This window comes from Tenrec ecaudatus, chromosome 16, assembly GCF_050624435.1.
Source record: "Tenrec ecaudatus isolate mTenEca1 chromosome 16, mTenEca1.hap1, whole genome shotgun sequence".
Taxonomy (NCBI): domain Eukaryota; kingdom Metazoa; phylum Chordata; class Mammalia; order Afrosoricida; family Tenrecidae; genus Tenrec; species Tenrec ecaudatus.
Window position 1 is genome coordinate 94,835,064 of NC_134545.1, and position 20,975 is coordinate 94,856,038.

Genomic DNA, 20,975 nt, shown 5'->3' on the forward strand with positions numbered 1-20,975 from the left:
TGGGGGGAGGAAGCATTTAGGAACTGGAGGAAATCTGTGTTCTGTAATTTTATTCTTAAACTTTCTTTGTGCTTAATGTGTTTCTCCACTTCTGTTTAAAGCCATATACTTGTTGTTATATGTCTCCTAACTCTGGACTCGAGAAGTTCAGGTGTCCTTGTTGTCACCTACTGGACTTCTAATCCTAAGGTCAGCAATTAAAAACCCTCAGTTCTTCAGTGGGAGGGAAAATGAGGCTTTCCTGGAAAGATTGATAGTCTCAGAAACCCACAGGAGCATTTCTACCCTGTCCTATAGGGTGGTGTCTGTGAGTCAGATATGACTTGATGGCAGTGAATTTTTGAGTTCTGGTTTTTTAAAAACATTTAACACATGTGTTGTGGGTCTGCTTGTGCTGTCATTTCTCTCTTTGCTGGTTCATGCTCATGTTTGTTTTCTGCTGTGCCTGTTCCATATATGAAAAGACAAACTTTCCAGGAATTGCTTGAGGCCCACAATGAGGACACTGTCCAGAGAAGCTGCTTTTGCATTAGCAGTGAGATTGCTGAGAGCTCAAGGATAGCGAATTTACACTGGCCTTTTTGGTTTGCTCCTGGAAGCTTGCTTAATTCATACCCTAACCCACCACCAACTTTCTGTTTTTCTCCAAGAGTTGTCACTTCCTTGAACTCCCAAACTCACTGGAAGATCCATTCTTTTTGGCTTTATTCTCTGTATGTTTCCCTTATATACTCTGTAATTTTACATTTGTTTATATAACTTTTCATTGTTTTCCTCTATAAAATAGCCCCATTAGGTTACCACTATATACCTACACACATATATACATATACATAGTTATAATATTATATAGATATGTTATATATTATAACATAATTTTTGACATAGTGTGCGTACTATAAATGCTGAATGAGGTAATATTACCCTTAATTGGAAGAAACAATTTATACTCTGGGCCATGGTGTGCAATGTGTTAAGCATTGAGCTACTAGCCTCAAGCTCCGAGGTTCAAACCCACTAGCTGCTCCATTATAGAAAAAATGAGGCTGTCTGCTCACATACAATTTTATCATTTCTGAAACCCTGAGGAGCAGTTCTTCTCGTATAGGTACCCTTTGAATTAGAATAGACTCAGTAGCAGTAGAGTTTGGGTTTAGGGTGAGGGAAGGTGCTAGTTTACAAGTATTTATTGAACACGTTAAGCAGTTCTCTTTAGACTGACCACCACTTACTTGTCTGTCAGTTTGTCATACGGCGGTGGCTTGTGTATTGCTGTGATGCTGAAGAAATGCAGCAGTATGTGAAATACTGGGCCAGTAGGTTTCTGCCCAGCTTCCAGACTAGGAACAGACTTTGAAGAAGAAATAAGCTGTCCACTTCTGAAGGATCAGACACTGAAAACCTTATGAGTAGTAGTGGAACATTGTCAGATACAGTGCCAGAAGATGAGGCCCTTGGGCTAGAAAGGCCCTCAAAATAGGACTGAGGGAAAAAAAAAAACACCTGGTGTTTTGAACCAGATAGCTATGTTGTTTACTAGGCCTGGAATGAAAAATTTAAGAGGAATATAGTGGCATTCATCATCAAAACACTTCAAGATCTTGGAGTACCATCCAGTCTGTGATAGGATAATATCTATACACCTATAATAGGGTCCATTTAATATAACTGTTACTCAGATTTATGCACCATCCACTAAAACTGTTGCTGTTAAATGCCTTTGAGTTGTTTTTGGCCCATTGTGACCTCATGTGTGACAGAACAAAACACTGCCCAGTCTTGAACCATCCTCACAATTGTTGTTAGGTTGACCATTCTAACCATTGTGTCAGTCCATCTTGGTAAAGATTTTTTGCATTGACTCTACTTTGCCAAGCATGATGTACTCCAGAAACATTCCTCTCGATCACATTTCCAGAATATATGCAATGAAGTCTTGCTATACTCACTTCAAGGACAATTCTAGTTGTGCTTCTTCCAAAACTGATTTCCTGTGTTCTTCTGGCAGTCCATAGTACTTTCATTGTTTTCCCTAACACTGTAATTCCAATGCATCAATTCTTCTTTGGTTTTCCTTATTCAGTATCTGACTTCCACATGCATATGAGGTGATTGAAAATTTCCTAGCTTGGATCCAGTGCACTTTAGTCCTCAGAGTGACATCTTTGCTCTTCAACATTATAAAGAGATCTTCTGTCCAGATTTAGATTTACCCAGTACCTCCTTGACTGATGATGTTTCCATGTGGATCTAAGCAAAATGAAATCTTTGGCAAGTTCAGTCTTTTCCCCAATTATCAAGATGTTGTTGACAAGATGTTGAGTATTGGTCTAGTTGTGAGGATTTTGATTTTCTTTACATTGAGTTTCCATTTACACTGAAGGCTTCAGCCCTTAATCTTCATCAGGATTGGAAGGGGGCTTATTAACAACTTTGCTTGCTGAAATCAACGAGAACTTGAAGCACGTTCCAGGAGGTAGCATTCACTATGGATAGCAACTCAATGTAAAGAAGCCCGAAATATAACTTGTCCAGCAGGAAACATTGATGGTTGTCGAGAATTTCAGTAATTTGGATACGTTATCAACAGGGATGGTACTAGTACTAGACCAGGGCATGGTGTCTGTGTAAAAGACCCTCAAGAAGATGGATTGACATAGTGCCTGTAACAGTGGGCTCAAACATTACAATTGTGCGATGGCACAGGACCAGGTAATGCTTCACTCTGTTGTACTTTGGGTCACACTGAGTCTGAGCTTAGACAGCACCTAGCAACAACTACATTTGTGAAGAAATACAGTATAAGGGTTATTATATATCATTGGATTGCTATGGACAGGGTAGAACTGCCCCTATAACCCTTTGTAGGCATAGAAAGCCACAGTTTTCTGTGATGGAACAGCTGTGGATGTCTAACTGTTGTCCTTGTGGTTAGCGATCCAACTCGTAACCACTACACCACCACGGTCTTGGCTTATAATATCTGACTGGATCAGTTGCCACACAGAGTTTATGAAGTTTGTTTGTTTTAGTTTTTCAGCATCTCCAACCTGGTGGCATGGTTCCATATTGGGCAGCCAAGTACAGGGTCAGCCGTTGGAGACCACCAGTCTCTCCTCAGGAGAAAGATGGGATTTTCTACTCCTGTAAAGCATTAAAGTCTCGGAAACTCCCAGGGGCCCGTCCCCACTGTTCTGTAGGGTCAACTCTTTTTAAAAAAATTTTTTTTTAACAATTTATTGGGGCTCATACAATTCTTATCACAGTTCATACATATACATACATCAATTGTATAAAGCACATCTGTACAGTCTTTGCCCTAATCATTTTTTTCTCTTTTCTTTTTTTACATTTTATTAGGGACTCATACAACTCATATCACAATCCATACATATACATACATCAATTGTATAAAGCACATCCATACATTCCCTGCCCCAATCATTCTCAAGGCATTTGCTCTCCACTTAAGCCCCTTGCATCAGGTCCTCTCTTTTTTTCCCCCTCCCTCCCCTTTCCCCCCTCCCTCATGTGCCCTTGGTAATTTATACATCGTTATTTTGTCATATCTTGCCCTATCCGGAGTCTCCCTTCCCCCCTTCTCTGCTGTCCCTCTCCTAGGGAAGAGGTCACATGTGGATCCTTGTAATCAGTTCCCCCTTTCCAACCCACTCACCCTCCACTCTCCCAGCATCATCCCTCACACCCTTGGTCCTGAAGGTATCATCCACCCTGGATTCCCTGTGCCTCCAGCCCTCATATGTACCAGTGTACAGCCTCTGTCCTATCCAGCCCTGCAAGGTAGAATTCGGATCATGGTAGTTGGGGGGAGGAAGCATCCAGGATCTGGGGGAAAGCTGTGTTCTTCATCGGTACTACCTCGCACCCTAATTAACCCATCTCCTCTCCTAAACCCCTCTATGAAGGGATCTCCATTGGCCGACACTTGGGCCTTGGGTCTCCACTCTGCACTTCCCCCTTCATTTAATATGGTATATATACATATACATATATACATATACACACATATACACATACATACACACACTTACATCTTTTTTTTTGCATGATGCCTTATACCTGGTACCTTGGCACCTCGTGATCGCACTGGCCAGTGTGCTTCTTCCATGTGGGCTTTTTTGCTTCTGAGCTAGATGGCCGCTTGTTTACCTTCAAGCCTTTAAGTAGGGTCAACTCTTGAGTTGGCATCGACTCAACAGCATGTACTTCTTTTTACCTCTTGCTCTCTTCGAGTAGGGAAAGCATGGGTGTACCAAGATGGGTGTTCTAAGTGGTAGTATAGGGTTGCTGTGAGTTAGAATCGACTCCATGGTACACGCAGCAGTAATAAGATTCCTTTTCTATTTAAGACAGAATCACACTAAGAATTAGCTAAGTTGTCAGTAACCCAATACCATGGAGTTGCTCCAACTTGTACCAATCCTATAGGGCACAATAGAACTGCCCCTTTAGGTTTCTGAGTCTGTGACTCTTTACTCAAGCAGAAAGCATTATCTTTCTCTTCAAAGGACTGACCTTGAACCTAGCAACCCAATGCATAACCCACTATGCCACCAGGGCTCCTAAGTTGCCAATACGGTCCTATTTAGACCGGTACAGGAAGGAAAAAACAACTATTTTCTGACCTTTTAGAACCCTATTTATATGTTTTAACTTACAGATTTCTATTTTTATATTTATATTATATCAGATCATATATATTGACAGCAGGATGACCTTCAAATTGAACTCAAGATGTATAACTTTTGGTTTAAAAAAATTAGCAGTTCATATTGAGGTCAAAGTTATGCAAACTTCTTAGAGATAACCAAACATCTTGTGGGAATGAATTGCTGGGCCTGGGGGATCAAGGCCTCAATCTTGGAGGGAGACCCAGGTCAATTGATGTACCATAATCAGCAGAGACAAAATATACAGCCTGCTGAAAATGTCTGCCATTTAAATTGCAACCATCTCTTCCTATCCAGAGGAAAGAAGAATGGTCAAAATCTAAAGACATATGGAAATGATTACTCCAATGAAATAAAAACAGAACAAAACTCACTGTCTAGTCCAGTTGACTCATGACAGCCTTATAGGACAAGGAGTGAAATAAAGGCCCATGCAAACGTCAGTCTCCACAATTATGAGACCAGAAGAGCTAGAAGGTACCAACCATTCTGAAAAAGGTCACATGAGACGCCCTGGCTAGGGAGTTGGAGAATCTGAAACAGTACTCAAAATCATAAAAGAGCTCAGGATTACTGATCGGATAGAGATTGGTGGAATCCCTAAGATGGTGGCCCTTAGTCACCATTCAGGTCTGGAACTAAACTCAACATGTTAGAATAATCCACTCTTTAAGATGAAAAGGAACAAAGCTCAGAGGGTTAGGGAAGGAGGATTGGAAACAGGAAACACAGGGAGAAAGTGTAATTAAGAAGTGGTACAGTGTCTGTAAAATAGGGAATTTACAAATGTAATGGTTTAGGGTTGAATTGGTTATTTAAATTGAAAAAACTATAATATAGGTTGGTATCATTTTTTAAACCAACATTTAATTCTATCGTGTCATTTTGAAATACATAAGTTTCAGATTTTACATTTGTTATTTTTACTTTTTTAGTTTTTCAGAAATGTAATTATGACTTAGAAAAATGAAGTGCTTTTTCTGCAGTCTGAGTTAACTAATAAATCATTTTCATTTTTTAAAATTTGTATAAGATTGTTTTGCTTGCCAATATTATTTAATATAGTCTTTAGTAATGCTTAGTAAATTTTTGTGTTGGTCACTTTATAGGTGAATTATGTAACCTCATTACGCTGGATGTAGCTCACAATCAACTTGAACATCTTCCAAAGGAGATTGGAAACTGCACGCAGATCAACAACCTTGATTTGCAGCACAATGAACTGCTGGACCTCCCAGATACTATAGGTATGCCAAGAGGAAGAAGGCATTGTTACTCTTTGAAAGCTATGGGATCCATTTTCCTAGTGAAAATTTGAAAAACAAACAAAAACAACTCACTGCCATTGAGGACTTATAGGACAGGGTAGACCTGCCTCCCTGGGTTTGCCATACGGTAACTGTGTGCGAGCATAGAAAGCCCCATCTTTCTCCCTTGGAGCAGCTGGTGGTTCCAAACTGCTGACCTTGGGGATCCCAGGCCAGCTCATAATCACTGTGCCACCAGGGCTCCAATGAAAATTAGGGAGATTAAAGTTTAAAATTTTGGAAGTAGTCCAACTTTTAAAAGATAGTCTTTTAGAATTTTTGTTTTCTGGTAAGTGAAAAAAACAAAAAGAAGAAAAGATTTTAGAAATAGATAATTGTGTCAGAGGTATGTCCCATCATAGTTCTGTTTTTAAAAACAACAGATCAAGTGAATTTTTAGTTTTTGCTCATTTCAGAAGGTTGAATGCTCTTTGTATTGAATGTGGTTCCTTCTTTTACTAAAGTAGACCACAGGAAAAGTTAATCCGATACCATCTAGTTTTTAAAACAAAGTATCCTCATATGTAAATACCGAGGAGTAAGTGCTGTCTTGAACTGTAAAATGTTTTTCAAAGACCTAGCTAAACTGTAAAATGTCGAATTGAACTAACTGGAACTGTAGTGTATATCCTATATATTGTTGTCTTATTTTCTAAATGTCATAAATTGATGCAAATAGTAAATAGAATTTAAAATTTTCTTAATACCTTTTTAGTTTCTGGCGTGGCATAATGATAACAATGCTCATTTGGAAAAATTACATTTGTACTTAATGTACATAATTTTTGTAATTAGTATTTCAGATTATAGGTAAGTCATATGACATATCTTATGACTCTTTTTTCCCTCCAGAAAGTTTCTTGTGTGCTTGTGTCAGGTACTGAAGTGGGTGGATGGGAGGCACTTTAATCCATCCCATGTTCAGTGCTTGAACTCCTTCTGGTCCTGAAAGTGATTCAGACACAGATTGTAGACTAGTTGGAAGGATCTTTTATTTCCAGTTCACCCTCGGTACTAGAGTACACCTGCAGGGGCTCCACTTAAGGCAGGCGATTGGATAATAGGATTCTCACCTTGGCAGGCTCTAGATTTTGGCTTGCCAGAAATAGGTCTTGCCTTTTCAGTTGCATCTTTGGGTGTGGTAATTGCTCTTAAGACAAATTGTCTGCAGTGTTTACTTGTTTTCTGGTTCCCAGTCCATTTTCTAGTTTGATAATTACTATCTTGTTAGTGTTCTGATTTTTAAAAAAACTTTTTATTGTGAATTAGTTGAGGGTTTACGGAGCAGGTCATTTTTGTATTCAATCAACAACTTACCAAACCTCCTAATGTAAAGTGACCAGATTTTAACATTGGTAAAGCAGGACACCATTGATAAAACTCACATCATGGCGAAATAGCCACATGGCAGCCAAAAACCGTATACCCTAGCTTGTCATGCATTCTTCCCAAAATTGAGACTTATTAAAGACGCCTCGGGGTGCGGGAAAAATTGTTAAAAATTGAGACGTCTGGTCACCGTATCCTAATGTTTTGTCTTGTCCTGTTTCCATCATTGTTTGCCCATCTTCTTATTGGTGATTATCTTTCCTGTCACCCAAGTTAACACCTATCTGTACTCTAATCTAATATTTCCCAAGTGGGTGACCCCATCCCCTAAGGGGTGCTGGAAGTATCTTGGGCAGGTGGCCCTACAAAAGACATGCTAGATTGTGGGCTAGAGTGCTAAGTTTTTAATTGCCAGGGCGTGCTGAGTTATATTTTCTGATAAGGGAGTGGTAGTTCAAGTATTTTGGGGGACTTATGTCTAGTTTAAATATCGAAGTTGGTTTTACTTAAGTGTGAAACTTTTCATTTAAAAAATAATAGCCCCATACAATATGGCCCTTTTGTGACGAACTGATTTCCCTCAGCACGTTCTCTAATTCCATCCATTTCATGAAGTATTTTACATTATTCTTTAATGTTACAAAGTATCCCCTTGTGTGTATGTGCCAAAGTTTGTTTATCCATCCTTCTACCTGTGGGCGTTCAGATCATTTCCATCTTCTTGCTATTGTGAATAGTGCTGCATGAACATGGACATGCATATATCTGTTCAGTACTATGTTCTTTATTTCTTTAAATATATACCAAGTAGAAGGACTGCTAGCTTATATGGTATTTCTGTTCCTAGTTGTTTGAGGAAGAACCATAGCACTTTCTATAGTGGTAGCTCTGTTTCACAGTCTCACCAGCAGTATAAGGATGTCTCATTTCTCCACCCGGTCTCTAGCATTTGTTGTACCCTGTTTGTTTAATTTGTTTATTTTGCTTCTTAAAACCTGTGGTCTCACTGCTGGGGTGTGTATTATCTCATTATTGTTTTGATTTCTGTCTCTCGATGACTAATGACAGTGAGTGTTTTCTCATATGTTTGTTGGCTACCTGAGTATATTCTTTGGTGAAGTGCCTGTTCATGTCCTTTGCCAGGTTTTTAATTGGATCAGTGGCCTTTCTTTTTGAGATGTTGAAATTTTGTCGATTGTTGTTGGATATATCATTGCCAAATTCCACCCCCCCCCCCACCACCCCCGGTCTCTTTTCTCTTTTGGTGAATGAAGCCTTTGATGCATGTGTCTTGTTTTTCAGGAGATCCAAGTCATCCTTTTGTCTTCTGTTGTGTGTATCTTTATTGTTATGTTTGATAGTATGTTTATTCCATGTGTTAAGGCCTTTAAGTTTGTTCCTATTTTTTCATTTATGAGCTTTATATTCTAGGGTTTATATTAAGTCTTCAATCCATTTCGAGTTCATTTTTGTATACAGAGTGAGGCATGGGTCCTGTTGTGTTACTCGCAAATGGAAATCCAGGTTTGTTAGCACCATTTCCTGAAGAGAGGTTGTCTCTTTTTTTGAACCATGTGAAAGTAGTGTGTATTCAAAACAAGTAAGTCTAGCCTGTAAAACTTCTGCCAGAGGGAACCAGTAGAGAGGTCTGAGGGGCTTGCCCCAACCCCAACTCCGTGGACAGCCTCCCCTCCCCTCAGAAGAATTTACTTCAGAGGGCAGCACTGAAGCTACAGCTCAAGGAGAGGGACATGCTTGATTAGAGCACGTAGGAGCAAATGAAGGGGGAGGAAGAGAGAGTGGAGCACATCCTGGCCTACCAAGCCTTGAAGACGGACAATATCCTACTCAGAGCAGCCAATGCACAGAGAGAACCATATGGCTAGCCCCACTATGAGACACTGCACTATGAGACAGACTGACCCATAGCCCTACAGGGGACAACACTGGAGACACAGTGTGGGAATTTACACACGATCTGACCCCACCACACGGAGGCAAAACACTAAGGGCGTGCAACAGAATAGCAAGGGGAGCAGAGCAAGGAAATCCCAAGGGAATATCAAAAATAGACTTTGGGGCCAGGGTGTGGCACCCTATCAGACTCCACAGGAAAACACTCCTGAAGGTCAGCACACAGACCTTGAACTATTTACAGTCTTTTTGCTTTTTTTTGGTCATTGTTTTGTTTTCTTGCTTTGTTTTGCTCTGACTTGTTTTTGTGCATATTATTATTTCTGCAGGTCTATCTAGATAATATAGGCAGGATAGACAATCTGGAGGACGGTTGGAGGGAGGGGCATGGGAGAGGACGAGGTGGGGGAAAGGAAGTAGTGTTAATAAACCCAGGGACAAGGAAACAACAAGGGATTCAAAAACAAAACTTTTGCTAGGATGTATTGTTACATTTATTCCTTAATGGTACGCCGTTTCAACCTTATCAATTCAGCCTCTCTCAATTTCAGAGAAACATATTAAAAATATTTTAGTTTCTGGAGGAAGTGATGTAAATAATTGAAAAATTCATCAATATGGTGACATATAAGACCAAATCAAAACCAAACTCCCTGTCATTGAGTCCACACTGACTCAGCAAATGACCTACAAAAATCAATTGAATTACTGCATCGTTGAGCTCTGAAAACAATACCATTTACAACAGCCAATCAAAAGATGAACCCGTTAAGAATGAATCTAACCAGAGAAACAAAAAAAAGTGTACAAAGAAAACAAAACACTCCTCCAAGAAATGGTAAGATTCTTACATACATGTTAGAATGCACGATGTTCATAGACATCAAGTCCAACATTCTGAAAATGTCAATACTATCCAACCAAACTCAAACTCACTGCCAGTAACTCAATTCCGACCCACGGTGACTCTTTAAAACAGGGTCGACATGCCCCTGTGGGCTTTGGAGACTGTTACTGTTTTACAGAAGTACAAAGCCTCATCCTTCTCCACGGAGTGGGTGGTGGTTTCAGACTGCTCACCTTGTTGGTTGCAGCCCAGCATGTGACCTCTGTACACCACTAGGGCTCCTGTATACTACCCAACCCAGATTGCAGCATTTTTTCTTTAAAGATATGGGAAATCCAGTCAGTCAACTTTATATGGAAAGGAACCCAAGATAAGCAAAAATAATTCTAAAGAAGGCCCAAGGCGGCCTTTCATTTCCCAACCTCAAAACCCAATACAGAGGTGCAACAATCAAAACAGCCGGATGTTGGTACAACGATAGATACACAGACCAATGGAACAGAATAGAGAACCCAGAAATATATCCATCTTCCTATAAACAATTGACTTTTGACAAAGGACCAAAATACATTAAATGAGGAAGAGATTACGTTTTCTCTTCTGAGCACTATTTCCACATGGAAAGGGCTTTTCAATTCCTGGGTTTGATATTAATTTCTCGGGCAGTTGTATTTTGATCATAAATTAAATTCTTTACTAGTTCTAGTGTTTAAAGCTTCCTAAAGTGTTCTTAGTGGTCTAATTGTGACCAGATTTCTTGAATGTTCATGAAAGAGTATCTTCTGTACCCTTTTTATTATTATTAAATACTTTTACTGGGGCTCTTACATCTCGTAAAACAGTCATTCCTCCAGTGGGTCAAGCACATTTGCACATAAGCTGCCACCTTCATTTTCAAAGCATTCTCTTCTCACTTGAGTCCCTGATATCAGCTCCTCATTTCTTCCCCCTCCCTTCCCCACCCACCCACCCTCCCTCACAAACCCTTGATAAGTTATAGATTATTATTTTCATATCTTACATTGTCCTCCGTCACCCCTCACCCACTTTTCCGTTGTTTGTCCCCCTGGGAGGGGTTATAGATTGATCCTTGTGATTGATTCCCCCTTTCTCCTCCCACCCTCCCCTGATCCTCCTGGTATCTCTGCTCTCATTGTTGGCCCTGAGGAGCTTCTCTCTCCTGGATTCCTGTGTTGCAGGCTCTTTAGCAGTGTGCACGTTCCGGTGTAATCTGGTTTGTAAGGTAGAATTGAGGTCATGATAGTGGGGAAAGGAAGCGCCAAAGAAAGCTGTGTTTCATCGGTGCTATTGCTGCACCCTGTCTGGCTCATCTCTTCTCTGTGACCCCTCTGTGAGGTGATGTCCAGTTGTCTACAGATGGGCATTGAGTCTCCACTCCATGCCCCTCCCCTGCCCCCGTTCACATTGGGTATGATTTTGTTCTGGGTCTCAGATGCCTGATACATGATCCCATCAATACCTCGACATCCCTCACTAATCCATAGTGCTGCAGGGGACAACACTGGAGATACAGTGTGGAAGTTGTGCACAATCTGCCCCCATCAAGATGGTGAAACACTAAGGGCATTCAACAGAACAGCAAGGGGAACAAAGTGATGAAATCCCCAGGGAATACCAAAAATAGATTTTGGAGACAAGATTGGCACCCCATCAGACTGGACTAGAAATCACTTATAAAGGCCGGCAAATAGACCTTGAACTATTTGTAGGCTTCTCCATTTTTGTCAGTAGCTTTCTTTTATTTGTTTTTGTTTTATTGTTGTTAATTGTTTTGTTGGCCTTGACTTCCTTTGTTGTTTTGTTTGGCTTTGCCTGTTTTTTTGTGCTTATTAATGTCTCTGCATGTTTATCTAGATAAAATAGGTGGGATAAACAATAAGAAGATGCAAAGAATGGGACCAGTGGTTCCGGGGGGTGATATGGGAGAAGGGGAAGTGGGAGAAAGGATGGGGCGGAAGACCAACCCACGGACAAGGGAGCAACAAGTGAACTAAAATCAATGGAGAGAAGGGTGTAGGATGCCTAGTGGGGCTTAATCTTTACCCTTTTGTCGTTGTTAATCCAGGTTAGATAAAAAAAAAGGTAAGAAATCTACTCTTGGTTTTCTGCTTCTTTCTTTGAATATTCTGCATTTACAGATTTATGAATACACTGATGGTATGCTGTTCCTCCCTTTTTGCAACCTCCAACCCCGTTCCCTGCCCAACACACACGAAACCACTGATATGCTTTCTGTCACTGTAAATTTGTTTGTGTTGTCTCGAGTTTGAGAATCATACAGTTTGTACTCCTCTTTCATCTGATTTACTTACTTGGCACAATTCTTTTGAGATTCAGCCAAGTTATGGCATATATTAGTAGTGTATTCCATTTTATTATGGATGATTATTTCAATTTTATTAATATGTCAGAACTTAAATTCTTTATTTGTGCATTCATTTCTAGTTTTAAGCAATTATAGATAAGACTGTTATGAGTATTCCTTTACAAAATGGACATATATTTTCTTTTCTTTGGGATAAATGTCTAGGAGTAGAATGGATCATATTGTAGGCTTATGTTTAACTTTTTAAGAAATTGCCAAACTGTTTTCCAGAGTGGTTGTCCCATTTACATTCCCACCAACAGTGATTGAGAATTCCAGTTTCTCTATATCCATACCAACACTTGATATGGTCAGTTATTTTAATTTTATCAGTTTTATTAAGTATGTAGCAATATCTGCTGAAATTTTAAATTTGAAATTCCTATTTAATTTGCATTTTCTAATGATTAAATTTTGTGCGATTTTTATATGCTAATTTGTTGTCTGTATATCTTCTTTGATAAAGTTCTAGTCAAATATTTTGCGCTTAAAGAAATTTGAATAGCTGTGCTTTATCTTCCGCCTGACAAGGTACACACGCGCACACACACACACACACACTCACACCCACCCACACCCCCACGCCCCCCACACACCCACACACACACCACACACGCACACACACACACATTTGAATGGTGTGTTTTCTTATTGTTGGATATATTCTGATATGGGTCCATTATGAGATGATAGGCTTTTGAAAATTTTTTCTCAATCTGTGGCTTGAATTTTCAAAATCTTTAGATAGCCAAACTCAAAGCAAAACAATATCCAACTCACTGCCTTCGAATCACTTCTGACTCAGCAAGAGTTTAGGACAGAATAGAACGCCCCCGTGGGTTTCTCAGGCTTTCAGACTTCATGGAGCAAAAAGCCCTCTCGTTCTCCCCTTAGGACACCCGGCTGTTTTAACTGTTGACCTGCAGTTAGCAGCCCACTGCACACTGTACCACAAGAACAGATGATGTTAATTCTGGCAAAGACCAATTTATCCGTTTCTTTTTTTTATGGATTATTCTTTTGGTATCATAGCTGAGATAGCATGGCCTAACCCAAGGTAAGAATGATTTTCTATAAGTTTTATCATTTTAGCTTTTATATTTATGGATCCATTTTGAGTTTTTTTTGGATTCAGTTCAAACTGTGACTGAATTTAATTTAATCACATATGGTTAGACAATTATTGTAGCACTGCACTGGCCTTGAAAAGGACATCCTTTCTCCCCTCTTTTGCCTTTGAGTTTTTGGCAAAAATTGGTGACCCCTCTCTGTATGCCAATTTATCTCTGGACACACTATTGTGTTCCACTAATCTCTGTCTCTCATTTTACCAAAAATGCACTATCGTATTCCTTTATAAGAATTCTTGATATTGGTTTTCAACTATGTCAATTTTAGAAGTTGTTTGGCTATTTTTAGGTCCTTTGCGTTTTGATTTAAATGTTAGAATCAGCTCGTCAACATTTCCTCCAAAAAGCCTACTAGGCTTTTGATTTGAATTGTTGTGAATCTGTAGATCAACTTAGGGAGAATTGACTTCCTAGAAGTGTTGAGGCTGTTGACCTGTGAACAGGATAAATCTTTTTCTTTTTAACTTGATTTGCTTAAATCTTGTTTCTCTTCACAGCATATGCATAGTGTAGTTTTTGATGTTTCACATCTTTTGTCAAATTTGTTAAGCAGTTAGTGTTTTTTATGCTGTTCTAAATAGTATCCTTTTAGTTTTAATTTCTGATTATTCACTGATAGTATGTAATAGAATTGATTTTTTAATAAAGTACTCATTTTACAACTTTGCTAAAATTTAAAACTCACTGTTTAATTCTTTTGGCTCTTTTCCCCCTCCTTATTTCACCAGATTTTCTATATATGCAGTTAAGACATTGGTAAATGAAGAAAAGATTATTATACGTAGTCCTTTTCAACCTGGATGCTTATGTTTATTTTATTTTTCTTAGCTTACTCACATGTTGGAATCGTAAGTGAAATAGAAGTATAATGTATACTCTTTCCTTGATCTTGTTCTTAGGATTGGTATAGTCTTCTTCCATTAATTATGCCAGCTTCATTTATAGATGCCTTTTATCAATGTGAGGAAGTTCACTTATGTTCCTACTTGGCTCAAGTGTTTTTAATTGTCAAATGCCTATCTGTGCCTGTTGATATAATCACAGATAAGCATAGGGTTTTTTTGTTGTTCATATGGTCAATAGCATTCACTGAATTTCAAATGTTAAACCAATTCTTATTTCCTTGGAATAAATCTCATTTTGCCAAGGGAGATATACACATATGATTTGATTTATTAAATTTTTGTTTATAGTTTTTGCATCTGTGTTCATGAAGGATATAAGGGATAGGTTTTTTTCCTTTGTATCGTTCCACTGGCAGTAGAAAGCTGGACACGTATAATTTGTTGGGAAGTATCTTCTTCTCTCTGATTTTTGGAACAGTTTGAATAAAGTTGGCATTAGTTCTTTCTTTAATAATTGTTGGAATTGACTAGTGAACCCATCTCTGATCTGAGAGTTTTCTTCTTTTTTTTTTTTTTGCACATTAGGGAAAATGTTTACTGTTTTTTAATCAGCTCACATCGTTTCTTCTACTTCTTTTCCTCCTCCCTTTGCTTTCTTTCTTTTTAAACAATCATTTTATTAGGGGCTCATACAACTCTTAGCACAATCCATACATGCATCAATTGTGTTAAGCACATTTGTACATTCATTGCCCTCATCATTCTCAAAACATTTGCTCTCCACTTAAGACCCTGGCATCAGTTCCTCATTTTTACCTTTCTCCCCACTCCTTCATGAACCCTTGATAATTTATAAATTATTATTTTGTCATATCTTGCACTGTCTGATGTCTCCTTTCACCCACTTTTCTGTTGTCCGTTGCCCAGGGAGGAGGTTATATGTAGATCCTTTCCAACCCACCCTCCCTCCACCCTCCCAGTATCTCCCCTCTCACCACTGGTCCTGAAGGGGGATCATCCATCCTGGCTTACCTGTGTTTCCAGTTCCTATCTGTACCAGTGTACATCCTCTGGTCTAGCCATATTTGTAAGGTAAAATATGGATCATGATAGTGGTGGTGGGGAGGAAGCATTTAGGAACTTGAGGAAGGTTGTATGTTTCATCATTGCTACATTGCACCTTGACTGGCTTGTCTCCTCCCTGTGACCCTTCTGTAAGGAGATGTCCAGTTGCTTACAAATGGGCTTTCGGTCTCCACTCCGCATACCCATCTCATTCACAATGATAATGATTATTTGTTCTGATGATGCCTGATATCTGATCCTTTCGACACCCCATGAGACACCCATGATCACACAGGCTGGTGTGTTGCTTCCTTGTGGGCTTTGTTGCTTCTGAGCTAGATAGCCGCTTGTTTACCTTCATGCCTTTAAGACCCCAGATGCCCTATCTTCTGGTAGCCACGCACCGTCAGCTTTCTTCGCCACATTTGCTTATGCACCCATTTGTCTTCAGCTATCGTATCAGGGAGGTGAGCACACGATGATATGTTTTTTTGTTCTTTGATGCCTAATAACTGTTCCCTTCAGCAGCTTGTGATCACACAGGCTAGTATGCTTCTTCCATGTGGGCTTTGTTGCTTCTGAGCTAGACGGCCGCTTGTTCAACTTCAAGCCTTTTAGATCCCAGATGCTATCTCTTTTGATAGTTGGGTACCATCAGCTTTCTAAAAACACATTTGCTTATTCACCCGCTTTGTCTTCAGCAATTGCGCCGGGAATGTGAGCATCATAGAATGCCAGTTTAATAGAACAAAGTATTCTAGCATTGAGGGATTACTTGAGTGGAGGCCAAGTGTCCATCTGCTACCTTAATACTAAACTTAAAAATATATGCACATAGATCTCTTTCCCCATCCTCATATATAAATATGTTTACATATGTATATATCATTATTTAGACCTTTATAAATGCCCTTTGCCTCCTAGTTCTTTCCTCTATCTCCCTTGACTTTCCTTTTGTCCCACTATCATACTCAGTCTTCATTTGGGTTTCAGTAATTCCTCTTGGTTACATTACCCTTGATCACACCCTACCAGGACTCCTACACTCTCCTCAACATCGATTTGGATGACTTATTGTTCTCTTGTCCCTGGGTTTGTTAACACCACTACCTTTCCCCCCACCTCCCCATCTCCCATGTCCCCCCAGAACTGTCAGTCCCATTGTTTTCTCCTTGAGATTGTCCATCCAGCCTATTTTATTTAGACAGACCTGCGGAGATAATAACATGCACAAAAACAAGACAGAGCAAAACGAAGCAACAAAGTACAAGAAAACAACAACAGCAAACTAATAGCAACAAGACAAAACAAAACACAACAAGAAAGAAAAGCTTGTAGTTAGTTCAGGACTATTTGTTGGCCTTTAGGAGTGTTTTCCAGGCGAGTCTGTTGGGGCACCACACCCTGGCCTCAAAGTCTATTTTTGGAATTCCCTGGGAACTTTGTTGCTCTCTTCACCTTGCTATTCTGTTGCATGCCCTTAGTGTTTTGCCTCAGTGTGGTGGGATCAGATCTGGTGGAAGAGTTTTCTTCATAGGAATGTTTTACAAACAACTTGAGTTTCTTTAATAGATAATAAGACTATTCAGGTTTCACTTTCTTCTAGAATTCATTTTTGTTTGTCAAGGATTATGCCCTTTTCATCCAAGTTGTTGTTACATTTGTGAATACATTGTTTATAATATTCCCTTATTATTCTAGTAGCTATAGAATATATAGTAATGCTGCCTCTGCAGTATTGGAAGCTCATGTCCTCTCTCTTTTTTTTCCCTATTCAGGTGTTAGATGCATATCAATTTATTGATTTGTTTCAAAGTTTCTTTTTTGTTTTTCTTCTTGTTTTTCTGGGTTCATGTCACTGATTTATATTTCAATTGTTACTACTTCCTTCCATCATCTTACTTTAGAATTTATTTGTTCTTATTCTAGTTTGTTATGGTGGAAGCAGAGGTCACTGTTTTTTTTTAATCATTTTATTGGAGGCTTGCACAACTGTTATCACAATCCATACATACTTCCATTGTGTCAAGCACATTTGTACATTTGCTGCCATCATCATTCTCAAAACTTTTTCTTTCTACTTGAGTCCCTGGTATCAGCTCCTCGTTTTTTTCCCCTCTCCCTCCCTGTCTCTCCTCCCTCACATACCCTTGATAATTTATAAATTATTATTATTTTTGTCAAGTCTTACACTGTCTGATGTCTCCATTTACCCACTTTTCTGTTGTCTGCCTCCCAGGGTGGGGGTTATATGTAGATCCTTGTGATCGGTTCCTCCTTTCTACCCCACCTTCCCTCCACCCTTCCAGTATCACCACTCACTCACCACTGGTCCTGAGGGGTTCATCTATCCTGAATTCCTTGTCTGTGTTTCCAGTTCCTATCTGTACCAGTGTACATCCTCTGGTCTAGCCAGATTGGTAAGGGAGAATTGGGATCATGATAGTGGGGTGGTAGGAAGCACTAAAGAACTGGAGGAGAGTTATATGTTTCATTGTTGCTACCCTGCACCCTGACTGGCTCGTCTCCTCCCTGTGACTCTTCTGTAAGGGGATGTCCAGTTGCCTACAGATGGGCTTTCAGTCCCAAATCCACACTCTCCCTCATTAACAATGATAAGAATTTTTGTTCTTTGATGACTGATACCTGATCCCATCGACACCTCATGATCACACAGGCTTGTGTGCTTTTTCCATGTGGCTTTGTTGCTTCCCAGCTAGATGGCCGCTTGTTTATCTTCAAGCCTTTAAGACCCCAGGCACTATGACTTTTGATAGCTGGGCACCATCAGCTTTCTCCACCACATTTGCTTATGCACCCGTTTTGTCTTCAGCTGTCAAGTTGGGAAGGTGAGCATCATGAAATGCCAGTTTAATAGAACAAAGTGTTCTTGCATCGTGGGATTACCTGAGTGGAGACCCAATGTCCATCTGCTAAGAGGCCATTGTTTTGAAAGCTTATTGTTTTTACATAATCCTTTAATGCTATACATTTCCTTTTAAGTTATGATTTAGTAGCATGCCACAAATTCTGATATGCTGTCTTTTTGTTTTCATTACATTCAAAATACTTCCCAGTTTCCTTTTTTATTTCCTTTATGAAAATATTTAGAACCATTTGTTCTCCTGTCAGTCCATGGTGCTTTCAATATTTTTCACCAGCACTGTAATTGGAAGTCATCAGTTCTCTAGTCTTCCGTATTCATTGTCCAGTATGTGAGGTCATTGATAATGCCTCAGCTTCGGTCAAGCACACCTTAGTCCTCAAAGTGAGAGCTTTGCTTTTTAACACTTTACAGAGGTCTTTTACTGAAGACTTTCCAAATGTAATATGCTGTTTGATTTCATACCTCCTGCTTCCATATAAACTATTGCAATGGAATTTGTGAAGACTTGGACTTAGAAGAGCCAAAAAGGAAGAACCTGCTCAAACTGAATAATTGAAAAAAAAATCCCAGCCTTGATTTGCTATCTGGAAAGAGTCTATGCACAAAATTGAGTGCTGTAGCTACTAAAAGGTAGTGGAAGAAACACACAGTGCCACCAACCCAGATGGAATGGATTGACACTTAACCATGTTAAGAGCTACCATATGACCTAGAACCAATGACACCGAAGGAAGATTTCAATCTGCTACTGAAATGTTAGAGAAAAACAAGACTGCAGGCATTGACAAGATACCTTATTTTCTTTCCTCTCTCGTCTTTTTTTTTTTTAATGATCTTTTGCTTTCTTCATGTATGATTTTATCCTACAATTTGTCTGGTCTTTGGTTGTAGTCTCTGATGCATCAAGTTATTTTTTGCCTGGTGTAAGTTAAAATAACGCAAACCATGATGAAAGCCAGCACCTCCTGGAGAGTTCGTGCTGTGTGTACAGCAGTGGCCCTACTCTCTTTCCCCTGGACTAAAGAAAGAATCTTTTCCTAAACTAACAACTGAAAATAAAATCTTATTACATTGCTTTTTTCCAAACCATTTTATTTCTTTGCCTTTTATTTTTCACATCCATAGATGAGTGTAGTTTTACCTATTTTGTACTTAATAGGAGCACTACTAGACCAGCTGCCACTTTCAAAGAGGAGCTGTTGGTTGTGCTGTTGATTAATTAATGAGTTAATTCCAACTCATGGTGACCATATGACAGAGTAGATCGCTACATCTTTTCTTCTACAGAGAGGCTACTGGATTTGATTTTGACTTGTCGTGACCCTGTAGGAGATATTAAATCTGCCTCTTAGGGTTACCTAGTCCAAAATGTTTACAGAAGCAGAGTACCAGGTGTTTTTCTCCAGTGAGCCAAAGCACTAGTGGGTTCAAACTGCTAACTTCAGTTAGCAGGCAAGTGTTTAACCCGCTGTACCTTCAGAGCTCCTTACCTTGGGAGGAAACACTGCCTTCTACTTATAGTTCACTGGGTATGGGTGAGAGTCAGAAGGAAAGGGGGAGGTGGTGGCACTTATGTGGGACAGAACATAAAAATATATTTATAGATTCTTTAATTCAGGTATAGTCTAGCTCTGTTGAAGAACAACAACTATCTATTTTATGTAAATATTTTCTAATTCAAGAGTCAGCTATGAAACAAAAGAAAAGAATTGGCGTCGTTTCAACAGTTGTTTTGTTTCAAACAATGTACCTGATATTGTTAATACTTTGTGGGATATATTGTGATTTGGGGGAAATCAAGGAGGGGGAGGGTATGAAGTAGGGGGAATTGCTTTTTATTTCTCATTAAAATGTGATCAAGAGACAAATGTGCAACAAGACCTTGTGTCCAAGGGCTAGAGCACAGTATCGTGTGCAAAGGTCTTTTTCTTGTACTGGGCTCTGAAAAACGTCACCATAATTATGGCTGTATGTGAAACTAATGTGGAGTTATAGGCAGTTTACAGCGAAGTAGCCTTAGGTTTTGACATTTAAGATTTTTTATTCTGCTTATTTTTTAGTTTAGTATTTTTATGAAATATTAGTTGTACCTTTGATAGTCTGTCATCTGTAGAATTGTGCCCTTCCTCCTGAGTTTTTGCTGCTTGGCTCAGCTCAGATCAGATTGAAACCCTTAAAGTCTTACTCAAAAGGTATACTGAATTAGTCTAAAGATATTGATTATATGTGCTAAAAGTGAAAGCATCTTATTTTAATTCATTGCAACGTGTTTTAGAATCTGACAGCACTTCAAAGCGCAGTGTCCATGATTGGCAATGATCAGCCTACAGTTAAACACAAAAGCTCAGCAACATTGATTTTCTTAATCAGTGGGGTGGCTCAACATTAAATCAAACTAGCTATGGCTTGATTGCTAAGTTGCAGTTTAGCTGGTGGTTAAAACCGCTTATTGAAAGAGGGTTAGTTTTGAAACCACCATGGGGTGACTCACAGTAAATGACAGGCTTCTGATGCCAGGGTTTTTTGAGGCCTAAGAGTGTTGAGATTCCATTCTTCATTTTCATAACCTCTTTT

At 39.3% G+C, this 20,975-nt stretch overlaps 1 protein-coding gene across 1 annotated transcript in view; it reads left to right on the top strand.

Annotated features, from left to right (window-relative positions):
* Nucleotides 1–20,975, top strand: part of SHOC2 (SHOC2 leucine rich repeat scaffold protein) — a 90,814-nt gene that overhangs the window by 46,229 nt on the left and 23,610 nt on the right. The window contains exon 3 of the mRNA XM_075533359.1: nt 5,801–5,938. Within this exon, the coding sequence (XP_075389474.1) occupies nt 5,801–5,938 (138 nt within the window). The remainder of the gene's footprint in view (nt 1–5,800; nt 5,939–20,975) is intronic.